Source organism: Heteronotia binoei, chromosome 5 (genome assembly GCF_032191835.1).
Source record: "Heteronotia binoei isolate CCM8104 ecotype False Entrance Well chromosome 5, APGP_CSIRO_Hbin_v1, whole genome shotgun sequence".
Classification (NCBI taxonomy): domain Eukaryota; kingdom Metazoa; phylum Chordata; class Lepidosauria; order Squamata; family Gekkonidae; genus Heteronotia; species Heteronotia binoei.
Genome location: NC_083227.1, coordinates 94,336,768 through 94,352,611, shown reverse-complemented (window position 1 = coordinate 94,352,611; position 15,844 = coordinate 94,336,768). Strand labels below are relative to the sequence as shown.

Genomic DNA, 15,844 nt, shown 5'->3' with positions numbered 1-15,844 from the left:
GAGGAAGGAGGCCAGCCATTTCAGGGTGGACCCCTGAATCCCTGCGTCAGCAAGGCAGCTAGTCAGTAGCTGATGGTCAACCGTATCAAAAGCAGCTGACAGGTCTAATACCAGCAACACTGCTGAGCCGCCTCGATCCAGATTTATTTAGCATTCAAGAGTAAGAAATTCTCAGGAGTTAATTTCCTCTGTTTCTGCAAAAGTAACCCATCTGGTACTTAAAAAGCAATCCCTACAGAAGAAACTATGTGGCCAATTATAGCCAACTCTCTCACCTGCCCTTTCTGGACAAAATGATTGGGAGAAGAGTAGCAGACCAACTTCAGGTCTTCTTGGACAACTCATCTGCTCTAGGCCCTTTTCAGTCTAACTTCAGACCAGGTTATGGGACAGGAATGGCTCTGCTAGCTTTAGCTGACAGCTTCCTTTTGACTGTAGACAAAAGCCATGCCTCCTTGTTGCTCTTGTGAAACTTATTTTGTTAAGGTGCTTAGAGACAGAAATAGGGCATTTTTTTAATGGAGTTCAGCTGACCCTTGCTGACTTTTAAGTGAGCCATGAGGTTATACTGGACCCAACTTTATAACTGGTGAAGGAGGTCAATGCAGTTGCAAAAAAGGCTTTCTTCCAATTGAGTCTAGCCCAAAAGACAGCCCCTTATCTTGATACAGCTAATCAGGCCACCTGGACATATGCCACAGTGAAACTGAGACCAGACTACTACAATGCACTGTACATTGGTTTCCTTTCAAAATCAATCTGAAAACTCCAATTGGTGTAGAATTCTGTGGCTTGATTATTACTGGGAGCTAGATGGAGCATGCATATTACTCCCTTCCTACAAGCACATCACTGGCTGCCCATCAGTAACTGGGCTCAATTTAAGTTATCAGCTATTACACAAAGCCCTTAACAGCCTTAGCCTTTCATATTTGTGAGACCCGCCTCTCCCTTTATGATCCATCATGATGGCTTGGCTCATCTGAGGAGGGTCTTCTTCAGATGCCAACCTGAAAATGGGCAAAATCAATAACTGCCCATACTTGTGGCATCTCCAATGTGCCCCCTACCTTATGGAACAGCCTACATGAGGAGGTCAGGAAGACTCTCACTCTCCTGGCTTTCTGCAAATCATTCAAAACTGAACTATTCAAGAGGGATTTTCTGGGCTGGCAACAGACCAGCACTGCACTAAATAATTCAGTTATTTAGAAAAATTATTAGGGACTGAAGTCTATGCTACTGTGTATAGCTTACTGAAAGCAGGATCCTACTATAGAATTTTGTATCCTTTAATGTGTCATGTTAATACATATGTTTTGCTTCAGTTCTGTTTTCAGACTTCTGATTGGTTCTATACCCCTCTATATTATATTGTTTACTGAATACCCCATCTGCCAATTGCATGGACTTACTCTGTGAGTCCAAGTGAGAAAGGCAGACTATAAATAATGTAAATAAAATAAAATAAACAAGACAGAAAAATTACTCATGCAAATTTTTAAGTTTCATTCTGTGTTCCCTGCAATAGGTGTTATTCAGATTGCGTGCAAAGATACAGCAGAATTCTGCTTCCTCTGCAGGGGGCTGAAAAGAAGGGTGTACTTTGGATTTATTACTTACTTAATTTAATTATTGTGGAAGTCTAGCAGTTTTCGCATTGCATAGGAGTGTATTTTGCATACTGTTTGGAAATTACTGTTCTAGGGCTATGCTATTATAATGTTTCCAACGACCCCCAAGCCATTATTTTGGAGAAGCAAGAAAAAGGGCTTGTTATAGGGATGCACACAATGGACAAAAAAAGAAAATCAGTATTTTTCAGATCTAGATCTCAAGATGCTTTAAAATACTGGTATTCCCACTTGTGTGGGTTCCAAATACTGGTTTGGTATTCACATTCTTTTTTTTTCTGGATTCTATTATTTGGCTCCATTATTTCCTATGGGGAATCTTTCTGGAGAGCTGATTGCTTGGGGTTTTTTTTGTTTTTGAGCAAATGGCACCAAAATTGCAGTGGAGCTGCTGGTGTCTGTCCACTAAATTACTCCAAATTTCAAATGAACTGGACCAAGAAGCCCAATTCTATGGACCCCTGAACAAGGGACCCCCAGTCATCTTCCATTGTTTCCCATGGGGAGAAAACTCCATGCTTTCTTTGGCACAAAGAATACTCAAAGACTTAACAGCAAGCAAAGCAACCATTGACCAAAAGTCTCCCCAATCAGATAGAACCAGCAACTCCAAAGAACCAATGCAGAACCAGGGAAGCCCAGCAGAAGCACAGGACAATTTTGATGGACAAATCAACCTGTTTGCACATTAAATTTGTACTAACACTTCAGGGATTATTTAGAAACTACACCTTTCCCTGAGAATCATACTTGAATATGGGATATATTGATTAAGCCTAAAGCATTTTATATTGAAGCCTTATTTTTCTAATAGAGAAGACTTTAAGCCAGAAAGTAGTGGCTATTAGCCACAGTGTGTATATATATGTGTGTGTGTGTGTGTGTGTATGTATGTGTGTGTCTGTCTGTATGTATGTATATGTGTGTGTACATACACACACACATATATTGGCCACTGTGTGACACAGAGTGTTGGACTGGATGGGCTATCGGCCTGATCCAACATGGCTTCTCTTATGTTCTTAAAGTATTAGCAAGAGGAGACTGTGATCCTAAACAAAGGTCTTTATCTCAGGGAAAGTAATAAACAAAGGGAAATGTTGCTGAGGAAAACTTCCACATTCCATACAGCTGCATATGAGTCAAAGCAATAGTAAGCTGACCTAGGCACTTCAGGAAGAGCCCAGGGCATCCCAGAATAATCCAGCGTTGCTCTAGTAATGGAACTTCAAGCAACCCACAACTGGTCTTGGCTAGCATTTTTATATATATGCTAAGGTATACACATTTTTGGACCAGCACCAGCTTAGCTTTTGGCAAGGGCTCAAGTACTGAGGGGAAACTGGCCAATGAGAACAGAAATAAGCTATTGGGTCATGTTTTGATAAACCAATCATAATTAATCTGTCCCATGTTGGATATGTTATCAAAATAAATATAAACTGCTGTAACGGACCTAATTTTTTTGAGAAACACAGAAATATAGGTATAGAGAGGGTGCAGAGTGTTTCTCCAGGCCTATCAACAAGCCTTATATAAACAATTCCTGCTTCAACAGAACTCATGTTCCTTTGTTGATTAGGTGACGGAGCATGCTTGGCTCACGGTTTGTGTGCAACAATTTGGTAAATCTAACACAACAAATGTCAAGTCATAGAATCCAATCCAGAAATAGAATCCAATGTCAAACCAAAGAATCCTCCAAGCCAAACTCATTTAACAAGGAGTCCTGTGGCACAAATATCAGAGAATCTAAGCCAATGTACAGCCCAAGAATCAATGCCAATGTTGAGCCAGAGAATTATTATTATTTATTGGATTTCTTAATTGCCCCAGCCCAGCTCATGCTGGGCTCTGGGTGATGTACAACATATATCATAAAAGCATATGCAAGTTAAAACCAACACAATAAATCAATTAAAATTTTCAAGAATTCCAGATGGCGTATTATGAGCTTTTGTTTACATTCTAGACTACCAGAGCACCATATGAGGGGGAGGGGGAGGAGAGGGAGAGAAAAACTCACAAAATGTCTGGGTGGGAGTGAGGAGGAGATGCCAGCCAATGACAAATCATTACTGTCTTCAAACAAAGGCCTGGCGGAAAATCTCTGCCTTATAGGCCCTAAGGAACTGCATAAGATCCCACAGAGCCTTGATGTCATCTGGCAGAGAGTTCCACCAGGATGCATCACTGCACAAAGGCTGGTCTGAAAACAAAAACCTTGGGTAGGCCTGTATTTAGAAATCAGGCAAGCTTCCCTTAACCAGGTCACAGGCACAAAAAAACTCTTCCCAAATAACTGCTTTTCCTGAAGCTTCAATCTTATCTCATCTGGCTCTCAAGCATGCAAAATTATTCCCAAACAATGCATCTATATATTTCTGGATTGCCAGTGTACACAAGCAGGTCTCTATATGACGTTGTAACATTCCATGCACCATTTTAACATTTCATGCACTATGCTAGAACTTTCTTCTTTGGTTTGCTGATCCAGAGAAAAAAAGAAAGCATGTTCATAAAAAGACAAACCAGGGTTTCCCCCTTATTAGCATTTGTTTTCAAGAAGGGACTTTATGCTGGTCAGCATGCAGTTCTAATAACATTTCAGGATGCAACCATGGCTTCAGATTAAGAATTACATATTTTGCGATGCATTTTCTCAAGGTAACAAGATCATGAGCCTGAGGCAACAGTTACCAAAAATCTACAGTTTTCAAGCACAAAGGCTTTAGCAGACCAAAAAAGCCACTGCATTTGGTCTGGAAGGTTAACCTATATTATGCACAAAGTAATGTTTAAGGACCATATTTTAATTCCAGTACTGTTTTCTGAGTAGTAAAAAATATTCAAATACCAGTAAGCATTACATCATGTGTATATCCATACTGGTCATCAGTATGAGGTTTGGAAAAAATGAGTACACTGTTAAAATTCCAAAACACTTTGTTAATAATTTAATCATTATCATTTGACAGTAGGTGTAGTATAGCCAGGAGATATGAAGATTGTCTGGCAGCCTAAAACTCTTTCTGTGGTGAGCTAGGTTTATTTTTTGGGCTGAGGCTGACTAAAGGTCATCCAACTGGCTTCATGTGGAGGAGTGGGAAACTGAACCCAGTTCTCCAGATTAGAGTCTGCTGCTCTTAAACACTACACCAAACTGGCTTTGCAATGCTTTGCTATTCTGTTAAAAAGAATCAATGGGAACTCTGCTTACTTTATGCTTTCAACAGTGGAAGTTTCAATTACATTCCTCAGCTGGAATAACGTTAAATTACAGTTTTAAAACACAGCAAATGGCATTCAACCTTGATGGCATTCTAATCTTGCGGAAAAGAGCATGAAAAATACTACCTTGACAGCAACAATAAGAGTCTGGTTGATTCCAAATGGCTCTTGTGAAATTACTTCTATTGTTGCTAATCCTATTAGGGATCCAGAATGAAGAAGGCCTCTCTCATCAATCTGTACCACAGGAAAGCTGTCTTGACCATCCAGTACACGGTAACTCAGAGATGCCACCCTGTCCCTTGATAAAGCAAAAAGAAACCAATTAACATACATAAAACTACCACAAGCGCTCTAATGCAGAAACATAAATGTTTACGACATTATTTTTATACAGAATATTTTACCATTTGAGGGCACATTGCTGCCTCTCCACAACATATTCCCTGAAACAATTTTATCTAAGATTCAAGTGTTCATATTTTCATTCAAGCCTGTTTGTTGAACATCTTATCAGTGCGTCTGCATATATTACAATCTACTTGCCTTCTGCTGCCCTGCAGTGCCATCATTCACTGATGTAAACTTGATTCAGAATACTAATGGACAAAACTACAGGATGCTTGCCTTTGGAGGCTTCTTCTATAGTCTTCTGAGTAAGATTAGGCTGCCAGGGTCAATGCTGGTATTAAAGATGCAGACAGGGACATGACTAAGCAGGACACAGTAGCTTCCTGGAAAATTGCTTATTTACAGGATTGCTTTTTAAAATACTGTTTCTCCATGCCATTGCTATATTAGTAACATAGTAATAACTAGTGGACAGGAAAGTAGAATGACTTACATATATTTTATATTGCATATAATAGTACTTGCCTTTTCATTCAGCCAGAAATACAAACATTACTTATACTGGGTGAGAATGAGTTTTAGGGCTGTGCCCAAAGGAAAATCACTGGGTCTGAATCAAACAACAGAACAGAACTTTTGTTTTTGCACTTCTATTGTACTAGAAATCACAGTTTATATAGCCAAAGAAAGATACATTATTTAGGAGGTCTGCACCACTAAGCCAAGCTTCATTGTATCAGAGTGAAAGAAATGAGTGAAGCAAAAGATCTGGCTGATAGGGCTGTAATGCTACCCATGTCCACAGGCAAAGTAAGGGGCAGAGAACAGTCTTTGTGCAGCAAAATACCAACCTAATTTTTAAATAACCAGATCTGAACCAAAGGTTGGATCCTTACTTTCTTTTTGTGGCCATCCTCTAAACAGAGTATACTCCTCTGCTGCTTGATGCTGTTGCTCATGGAACAGTTTCAGTGAACCAAAAACCTAGCTCCAGAGGAATATGCTCCACAATAGGGGACTGCCCTCACAAAGAGTAGTGCGCAATGCAAGAGGAATGAAGGCACAGGTTCCAAGATCAAACCTCACTAGACCTAATATGGCACTAGGCATTTCCACATATGTTGAATAATACACTTCAATCTATAATTATTCACTGGAAGTCCCTTGGAATGGGATTCAATAAATGATAAAGACAGAAATTTACAGCACAATCCTAAGGGGGGGCCCCCGCGAAAGTCCTTTGGAAACAAACTAAGGCCCATGCCCACGTAAGTCAGAGTTACGCCACTCTAAGTCCACTTATGTAGGCGTGGAGGCAACTTATGTGGGTGAGTGCTGGCAGAAGTCCAGCAGAGAGGCCAGCGCCAGCATGAGGGGGTGGAGTCAGAGGCATGCCCAGGCTTAGTTGCCTCCCTAAGAACTTTGGGCTCTAACACGCCCCCCTGAGAGGCGCAAAGTTACGCCTTGCAAAAAGCTGGCACGTTCCACAGGCACCCGTTGTTCCCAAAAACACATCTCCCTGCCACTGCATGAGCCTGCAAACTCCTTAGGGAGCCATGTATTTGCTTCACCAATCCCTTTGCACCCTAGGCTCGGCGAGCCCCCTCCCAGACACCCGATCACTGCTCCCATATCATCACATATTGCCCAGCCTGGTCATGTCACATCATGATATCTCATAGAGATGGCAGATATTCCATTTTATAGCACAGGTGACAGTGCCAATAGGGGAGGCCAACCAGATCAAGAATAGACACTCGCAGCTTCAACTAAAAGCCTGGCAGACCAGCTCCATTTTACAGGCCCTTTGTTGTTGTTCAGTCGCACAGTCAAGTCCAACTCTTTGCGACCCCGTGGACAAAGTCATGCCAGGCCCTCCTGTCTTCCACCATCCTCCAAAGTCTGCTCAAATTCGTGTTTGTTACATCAGTAGCACTGTCCAGCCCTCTCATCTTTTGCCGTCTCCTTCTTCTTTTGCCTTCTGTCTTCCCCAGCACCAGGATCTTCTCCAGTGAGTGCTCCCTTCTCATTTGGTGGCCAAAGTATTTGAGCTTCAGCATCTGACCTTCCAGGGAAAAGTCTAGGTTGATTTCCATTAGGACTGACTGATTGGATCTTCTTGCAGTCCAAGGGACTCTCAAGAGTCTTCTCCAGCACCACATCTCAAAAGCATCTATTCTTCTGCGCTCGGCCTTCCTTATGGTCCAGCTCTCACAGCCATACATTACTACTGGGAATACCATCGCTTTGACTATATGGACTTTTGTTGGCAGGGTGATGTTTCTACTTTCGCCATAGGTTCGCCATAGCTGTCCTCCCAAGGAGCAAACATCTTTTAATTTCATGGCTACAGTCACCATCTGCAGTGATCTTGGAGCCCAGAAATGTAAAGTCTGTCACCACTTCCCCTTCTATTTGCCATGGTGTGATGGGGCCAGATGCCATGATCTTAGTTTTTTTGATGTTGAGTTTCAAGCCTACTTTTGTGCTCTCCTCTTTCACCCTCAACAAGAGGTTCTTAGGTCCTCCTCACTTTCTGCCATTAGAATGGTGTCATCTGCATATCTCAGGTTGTTAATGTTTTTCCCGGCAATCTTAATTCCGGTTTGTGCTTCATCCAGGCCAGCATTCCACATGATGTACTCTGCATATAAATTGAATAAGCAGGGTGACAATATACATCCTTGTAGAACTCCTTTTCCTATTCTAAACCAATCAGTTGTTCCGTATCCCATACTGACAGTTGCTTCTTGACCCTTACACAGGTTTCTCAGGAGACATGTAAGGTGGTCTGCTACTCCCATCTCTTTAAGGACTTGTCACAGTTTGTTGTGATCCACACAATCAAAGGATTTAGCATAGTCTATTCTTCACTCCACTGTATATTCATAAGGGATGTGATCAAGGTCAAATCTGAATGGCCTAATAGCTTCCCCAGTTTTAGCCTGAATTTTGCAATGAGTAGCTCATGATCTGAGCCACAGTTAGCTCCAGGTCTTGTTTTTGCTGACTGTAAGGAGCTTCTCCATCTTTGACTGCAGAGTATATAATCAATCTGATTTCTGTGTTGCCCATCAGGTGACGTCCATGTGTAGAGTCGCCTTTTAGATTGTTGGAAGAGGGTGTTTGCTATGACCAGCTTGTTCTCTTGACAAAACTCTATTAGCCTTTGCCCAGCTTCATTTTGTTCTCCAAGGCCAAATCTGTCAGTTGTTCCGGTTACCTTTTGACTTCCTACTTTGGCATTCCAGTCCCCTATGATGAGGAGGACATCTTTTTTTGGTGTTAATTCTAGAAGGTGTTGTAGATCTTCATAGAACTGGTCCACTTCAGCCTCTTCTGCATCAGTGGTTGGGGCATAGACTTGATATTGAATGGTTTGCCTTGGATACGAACTGAGATCATTCTGTCATTTTTGAGATTGTATCCCATTATTGCCTTCCTCACTCTCTTGTTAACTATAAAAGCCACACCATTTCTTCTACGGGACTCTTGCCCACAATAATAGATGTAGTGATCCTCTGAGTTAAATTCACCCATTCCCGTCCATTTTAGTTCACTGATTCCCAAGATGTCGATGTTCAGTCTTGCCATCTCTTATTTGACTACATCCAGCTTACCTTATCATAGATCTTACATTCCACATTCCAATGCAGTATTGTTCTTTGCCGCATCAGACTGTTCTTTCACCATAAGACACATCCACAGCTGAGTGTCCTTTCGGCTTTGGCCCAGCCGCTTCACTCTTTCTGTGGTTACTTGGACTTGCCCTCCACTCTTCCCCAGTAGCATATTGGGCACCTTCTGACCTGAGGGGCTCATCTTCCAGCGCCATATCTTTTAGCCATTTGGTACTGTCCATGGGGTTTTCTTGGCAAGGATACTGGAGTGGTTTGCCATTTCTTTCTCCAGTGGATCACATTTTGTCTGGGTTCTCAGCTGTGGCCCTGCATGGCATAGCCCACAGCCTCACAGAACCGTGCAAGCCCTCTTGCCACGTCAAGGCAGCAATCCTCCTGGGCATATATGAAGAAGATGATATTGGATTTATATCCCACCCTCCACTCTGAAGAGTCTCAGAGCGGCTCACAATCTCCTTTACCTTCCTCCCCCACAACAGACACCCTGTGTGGTGGGTGGGGCTGGAGAGGCTTCTCCCAGCAGCTGCCCTTTCAAGGACAACCTCTGCCAGAGCTATGGCTGACCCAAGGCCATGCTAGCAGGTGCGAGTGGAGGAGTGGAGAATCAAACCCAGTTCTCCTAGATAAGAGTCCGCGCACTTAACCACTACACCAAACTAGCTCTATATGGAAGCAGACAGTCCCACAGGTATGTTCATCCCAGGCCGCGTAAGGCTTTAAACGTTAAAACTAAAACATTGAAGTGGATTCGGTACTCAATGGGCAGCCAGTGCAGACTGTGGAGCGCCGGCCAAATGCCCATCCATAAAGGTGGTGCAGTCAGCAGGCAAGCCTCCACATTCTGCACCTGTTGCAGTTTCCGGATCAGTCTCAAGGATAAGCCAGTGTAGAACGAGTTACAGTAGTCTAGTCTGGAAGTGACCATTGCATGGATCACTGTAGTCAGGTCCTGGGGGGAATCAATATGGTGCTAGCTGCCTGATCTGCCGAAGATAACAAAAGGCAGACCTGGCAACCATTGTGATCGGGGCCTCCATGGAAAGGGAGGCATCCAAGGTCACTCCCAAGCTTTTCACCTGTTGGGCTGGCACCAATGTGGCACCGTCCAAAGCTAGGAGCTGGATGCCCACACCCACCCCACCCCAACTCAGGTACAGGACCTCCAATTTAGCTAGATTCAGCTTCAGCCGGCTCTGTTGTAACCACCCAGCCATGGCTCCCAATGCCTTGGACAACTGGTCAGGGGTGGCGACTGGCTGGCCACTCATCAACAGATAGAGCTGGTTGTCATCAGCGTACTGGTGGCAACCCAGCCCCAAACCTCGGGCAATCTGGGCAAGGGGACGTATATAGATGTTAAATAATACTGACGAGAGAATGGCTCCCTGTGGTACTCCACATATAAGTGGTGTCATGAGCCCTGACAAGTGGGAGATGGAAAGGTTAACAGACCTAGAAGAGTTGCCAGCCAGTTCCTCAGCCAAACAACCAGCAGCTGGCCCATCAATCACTCTCCCCACATTCCAGGCACCAGTGTCAGCTGTTGACATCAATCTCCTCCAAGCTCTCCCCCTCCCATCTCAAGAGTTCGAAGCACTTTCCGGAAAGAACTTTCAGAGTAAAGATATGAGGCACGTCGATGCTTCAGATCTCTCAGCCCTGAGTTCTAGCAGAGTCGCTGCCACCCAGGGAGCAGGCTGATTGAGGCTCCCATATAATTCCCACAGGTCTATTCTCTGGCTTGCATCCACGCTCCTTCCTGATCCTGACCTGCTTGAATTCCTTGGCACCCTGACCTTTTGGCTTTTGGACACTGACTTCTGATTCCAGTTTGTGATTTTGCTTTGGTGACTTGGCTTCTGCTTGACTTCCTGGACTTTGAACTTGGACTGGCTTTGGACTCCCACCTGCCTGTGCCCTGAGAACATGACAAGTGGGTGCCGCAAGGAAGACTGCTCACCAAGCACCACCCTTTGTCCCTGTCCCCAGAGAAAGGAGGAAAACCATTGTAAGGCCATCCCCCGAACTCCAGTGACAGCGAGGTGGTGGGTCATAAGGTCATAATTGACCATCTCAAATGCTGCTGACAGATCGAGAAGCATCAGCAGCACTGACCCACCTTGATCCAGGTGTGTCTTAGGTTGTCTGTGAGAGTGACGAGGACAGTTTCTGTCCCATGGCCCAGGCAAAAGCCAGACTGGAATGGGTCCAAGGCGGATGTCTCATCCAGGAAAACCTGTAACTGCTAAGCCACCGCTTTCTCAACTACCTTACTCAGAAATTGTAAATTTGAAACTGGGCGGTAGTTGGCCAAGACCCCAAGGGTCCAATGATGGTTTTTTCAAATGCAGACGAACCACTGCCTCCTTCAATTTCTCTGGGAAGGTCCCTGTTGAAAGGGACAAGTTGAAACCTGATTCCTACACAATAAAACCTTAGATATGTCTCCACTTCGTCTCTCTTGGCTGGCTGCTGCTTCATGCTCCTATCTGCCCCTCCCCCCCTTCTGCCACTCTGTCTGTGGGCTCCCCAGGGAATGTCCAAGAGGGTGAACTTGCTTGCTCTGGGAGGGGGTAGTGAGTGGGGGGCAATAAACCATCTCACCACGAGGCTGGACAGGGGAGCCCGAGGGTCTTTTCCCCACTCATACCATAGGTGGGAGAGTGGTCTGGGGCCAGATGCATCGCCACAGTCTGCCCACGCCTACAGCTTGCCCAGCCCCATGGGGCTGTCGTGCTCATGGCAGAGAGAAGAGGGGAGTGCGGGGGTGGGGGAATGCAATGGGTGCCTGGCTAGTGCCTCGCACTCTGTGTTCTGCTGCCACCGGGAAAGGGGTTCCCTGCAAGTAGCAGGAGGTGTCAAGGAGGGACTCTGAGTCTGTGCCGGGAAGGGCTTCCCTGTGGGACTTGGTGGCATGCCAGGACACATTTTGCTTGGCTTCTCTGAGTGCAGACTCCTGCACTATGTGTTTCCTGTTTGTTTATGGCAAGCTGGGAGGGCACATCTGCCTGCCTGCCATTGGCACAAGTCTCTGACAGTGGGTGGGTGCAGCCGCGGGACTGGCCAATCCTGCAGCTCTGCGCTTCCCCTTCCCTCCCTCCACCTCAGCAGTCAGCCAGGCTTCTCTCTTGCATGCGCACATGCCCAGCCTCACTCCTTTCCTCTCCCCACATCGGCGGGACTTCTCTCCTTTGACTTGGGCCATATGCCTGTGATTGGCACAGTTCTCTGTCAGGGGGTGGAGAGGCACAGGTGATCAGGCTCTCCAGGGCTGCCTCTCCTCACCCCAACTGTCATGTGCTATGGTGCCTGTAGCAGCACTGGCCAATTTGGCGGCCCTGGGATGCCCCTCCCTTCCTGCTGCTTCCACCTCGGCCGTGCATCCGCACTCTGCCAGAGTTGCCATGGGGATGGTCTTGATTGCAGAGAGCTATGCTCCCGTCCCCACACCCAGGCGTGACTTAGCCCTTAGGGAGTCAACCAGTGTCACCCCAGTTATGCCTACATTGCAATGGGCAGCCTCCACATAAGTCAGGATTGGGCTGTCCATGTACCTAAGAGAATCTCTGACACTTTCCTCTTTACATCTGGAATTTATATTTATTTTGGCTGGTTTTAGACCTTGATTTGCTAATGTATCTAAATCCGAAATGCATGTATATACTCAGCAGTAATGATTTCCTGGGGTACATGGGGTAAAAAGGGACTCTAGAACTATTTAACAAAGACTGTTTCACCTCCCATCCCTGCTGTGAATCTCTGTTGGAATGTAATTTGAAGTCTTTATACCATAGTTTTCTATATGCAGTTTGTATTAGCTTTTCTTTCTTGCTAATGCTCCAAAGCCATATCTGCTTTTAGTATTTTAAAAATGACATTACCTTAAAACCTGTGTTCTTGAACAGTAAGTAGTCCTTAATGAACAAACTGCTGCTTACTGTTTCATAAGCCAGTATGAGGATCACTCAGTGCACTCTTAATGAATTGTTAAAATACCTGATAAATCATGTGTAAAAGACACGTGATCAGATCCATTATTACTTGTGAGGAAACCACAATAGATCTTTAATAGAAGATCCATAACCCAAATGATTTTAAATTTAAGTAAAACAGAAACGTTACAGTGAAATATATTTTAAAGATTAAAATATTAATATCAAACTGATAAAAGCAGCACAAAATATTAAAAAGGAAATTTTATATATGTTTATGTTGCAAACACATATTTGTGAATTCTTGCTAGTAAGAAAACTTGGTTTTTACCTGCTAACAGATGAATGACAAAGAGGTCTCTGACAGATCTCCATTGATAGAGTAGCTGCCACCACAGAAAGCCAGTGTGGCATAGTGATTAGAATATTAGATGAGGATCAGAGAGACCTGGGTTCAGATCCCCACTCACCCATATAGTTTATGGGGTGACCCTGGGCCAGAAAATCCCACTCTTTCTAATCTATTTTACAGGGGCTGTTGTGAGAATACAATGGGTAGGAAGAGATCTTTATGTTCTGCCCTGAGTTCCATGCAGGAAGAGCAGAAACAAAATGGGTGGATACTAATAAAAACCAACTACATGTCATTAATTATTGTATCTCAATAAAGGGAAGAACATCTCTGTGTATCTTCAATTTTGCGATAGACTCTACTGCATTCTATGTTTAATTAATAACTTAAAATACTTCTATAATTAATTTGTTGTGAAAGCAGTTTATATTGAAAAACAGGATAATATAATTAAAATAGGAAGACACAATTAAAATGGTGGAAAGCTGAAGAAATGGATGGTCTAGGAAGAAGGGTGTGGCTGATAGATGTCTATTCCCCTTGATGGCCGGAGCAGTAGAAATCTTTTACAAGCTCTAATTGAGAAATGATAGTTTAAAAAGAAGATACTCACCTGTTTGTTTGAACTTTGAAAAAAGAGTTTGGTGACATTAAGATCTGTTCTGCTTCTATATTAAGAATCACCAGTTTCTCAAATACCTGGAGAGAACAAATAATTTTATCTCTTATGAAGAGATAGCAACACTGTAGCAGTTCCCCAGGCCTCAGACCAGAGTTTTCTTAATAAATCACATGGGAGACTCTTCTTAGATCCTAGCTGGCCTTCAACTCTTCCAGTCTCCCAACTCCTCATAGGTAAGTGTTGTTTCCGCTGACTCCGCTCTCATTCTTGCCAGCCTGCTGTTTCTGTAGTGGCCCTTGCTGCTCCAAGCATCTCTTGTGGTCCTCCTTATCCTATCCTAAGCCTGACTGGCTTTTAACGTTTTAAGCAAGTGAGCTTGGTTCCACCCTTCCTCCAATGGTAGCCAATCACCACTGGTCTCAGCATTCTTTCTTCTGTCAGAGCAGTTGGCAATCCCCTGCTGCTGACTGGCCCTCCCACTTGCTATGAACATGTTCAACATCCATCCAAAACAAAACTAACTAGAATATCACAAGAGTTTAAAGGAAAACACTAGGGATGTGCAATTGAAAATTTACTGATCAACTTTCTGACCTGAACAATGTTCATTTGTAAATATCATAAATACTTGGAATCTCAGCAGAATTATTTCCTCCTATGTATTCTTATAACGACACTGACCCTTTGTATATTTGCTTTTAAAAGCACAGCTTCGCTATTATGACTACATGGCTGTTCTGTAGAAAGTACACTTTGAGCTCTGAGTAGATTTGTGCTTTTTAGCCAATATTTAATTAACTGTAGTCACCTTATTCACTGAAATTCAAAGAGGATTACACAGTGTAAACTGACAACAGTCCAAACAAAGATACATCTAACAAGCACACTGCAGGCTGATACAATTAATATGTGAGACAGTGAATGAGCAATGTACTAAAACTAGGATTACTGAAATCTGAGCCAGTATAGAAGAGAAGAAGAGATTGGATTTATACTCCACCCTTCAAAAACCAAAAGTCTCAGAATGGCTTACAATCTCCTTTCCCTTTCCCTCCCCACAACAGACACCCTGTGAGGTAGGTGGAGCTGAGAGAGCTCTGACAGAAACTGCTCTTGAGGAACAGCTTTGCAAGAACTTGTGAATGACTCAAGGTCACATCAAAAGGTGCATGTGAAGGAGAGGGGAATCAAATCCGGTTCTCCCAGATAAGAGTCCATTCACTTAACCTCTACACCAAATTGGCTCTCGTAGCATATTAGCTATGATACAGAATGTGGATATAATGAAGAAAATTTATATTTAAATTTTGGAGCAAAAGCAACAAGAAATAGAATCACAGCAAGCATGTTTTTTTTTTTTTACTAAAAGTAAATCCTCTGCATATTAATGGACCACAATCTACAAGTTGATACCTACTGGGCATTTCCAGCATGCAGTTCAAAGTCAAAAACATTTCTTCTAGCATAATTTGTGAACTTGTTTTTTTTTAAGCAGATTTAACGAAGTATATAGTATAGTACTGATTGCATTCTAAGAATCACATGATATACAAAGTAACCCATCTCCATTGTACTAGAACTGAAAGCCCCAAATAATAAAAGCATTTTCCAGACTTGTGTCTCAAAGTAGGCACAACTTATTCTTAAATTACTGCAACTGCTTAAGTGTGCACCACATCATGCTAAAAGGAATTTGAAAAGAGAAACAAGTCATACTGAATAGTAATTTATGTTACTGATCACTTCCACTTTGCAGTGTTTGGGAATACTATCACTCACGTAGTGTCTGTGAAGACAACTGGTCTTTGCTGCTCATTATAGTATTTATAATTTAAAAACTTCCATTGTTGCTAACATGGAATATAAACAGCATATGATATTGCTAGAATTAAAGCTGGTGAAACTTTCATCCCCTAGCTCTATAACTTATTGTAAAAAGACATCTAGATATGTGTTAATATCAGCATGGCCTAACAATGCCATTTTTAAGAGGCCATTATGGAATCTCAATGATTTCATGCAAGTCACCTGTGATAAGTCATCTGTGATTTTAAATAAGAGTGTATAATGATATATATGTA

At 43.2% G+C, this 15,844-nt stretch overlaps 1 protein-coding gene across 1 annotated transcript in view; it reads right to left on the bottom strand.

Annotated features, from left to right (window-relative positions):
• The window catches only part of NUP210 (nucleoporin 210), a 155,498-nt gene that overhangs the window by 31,308 nt on the left and 108,346 nt on the right, over positions 1-15,844 (bottom strand). The window contains exons 29-30 of the mRNA XM_060239833.1: positions 13,755-13,840; positions 4,992-5,166 (exon numbers count right to left, since the gene is read on the bottom strand). Of these exons, the coding sequence (XP_060095816.1) occupies positions 4,992-5,166; positions 13,755-13,840 (261 nt within the window). The remainder of the gene's footprint in view (positions 1-4,991; positions 5,167-13,754; positions 13,841-15,844) is intronic.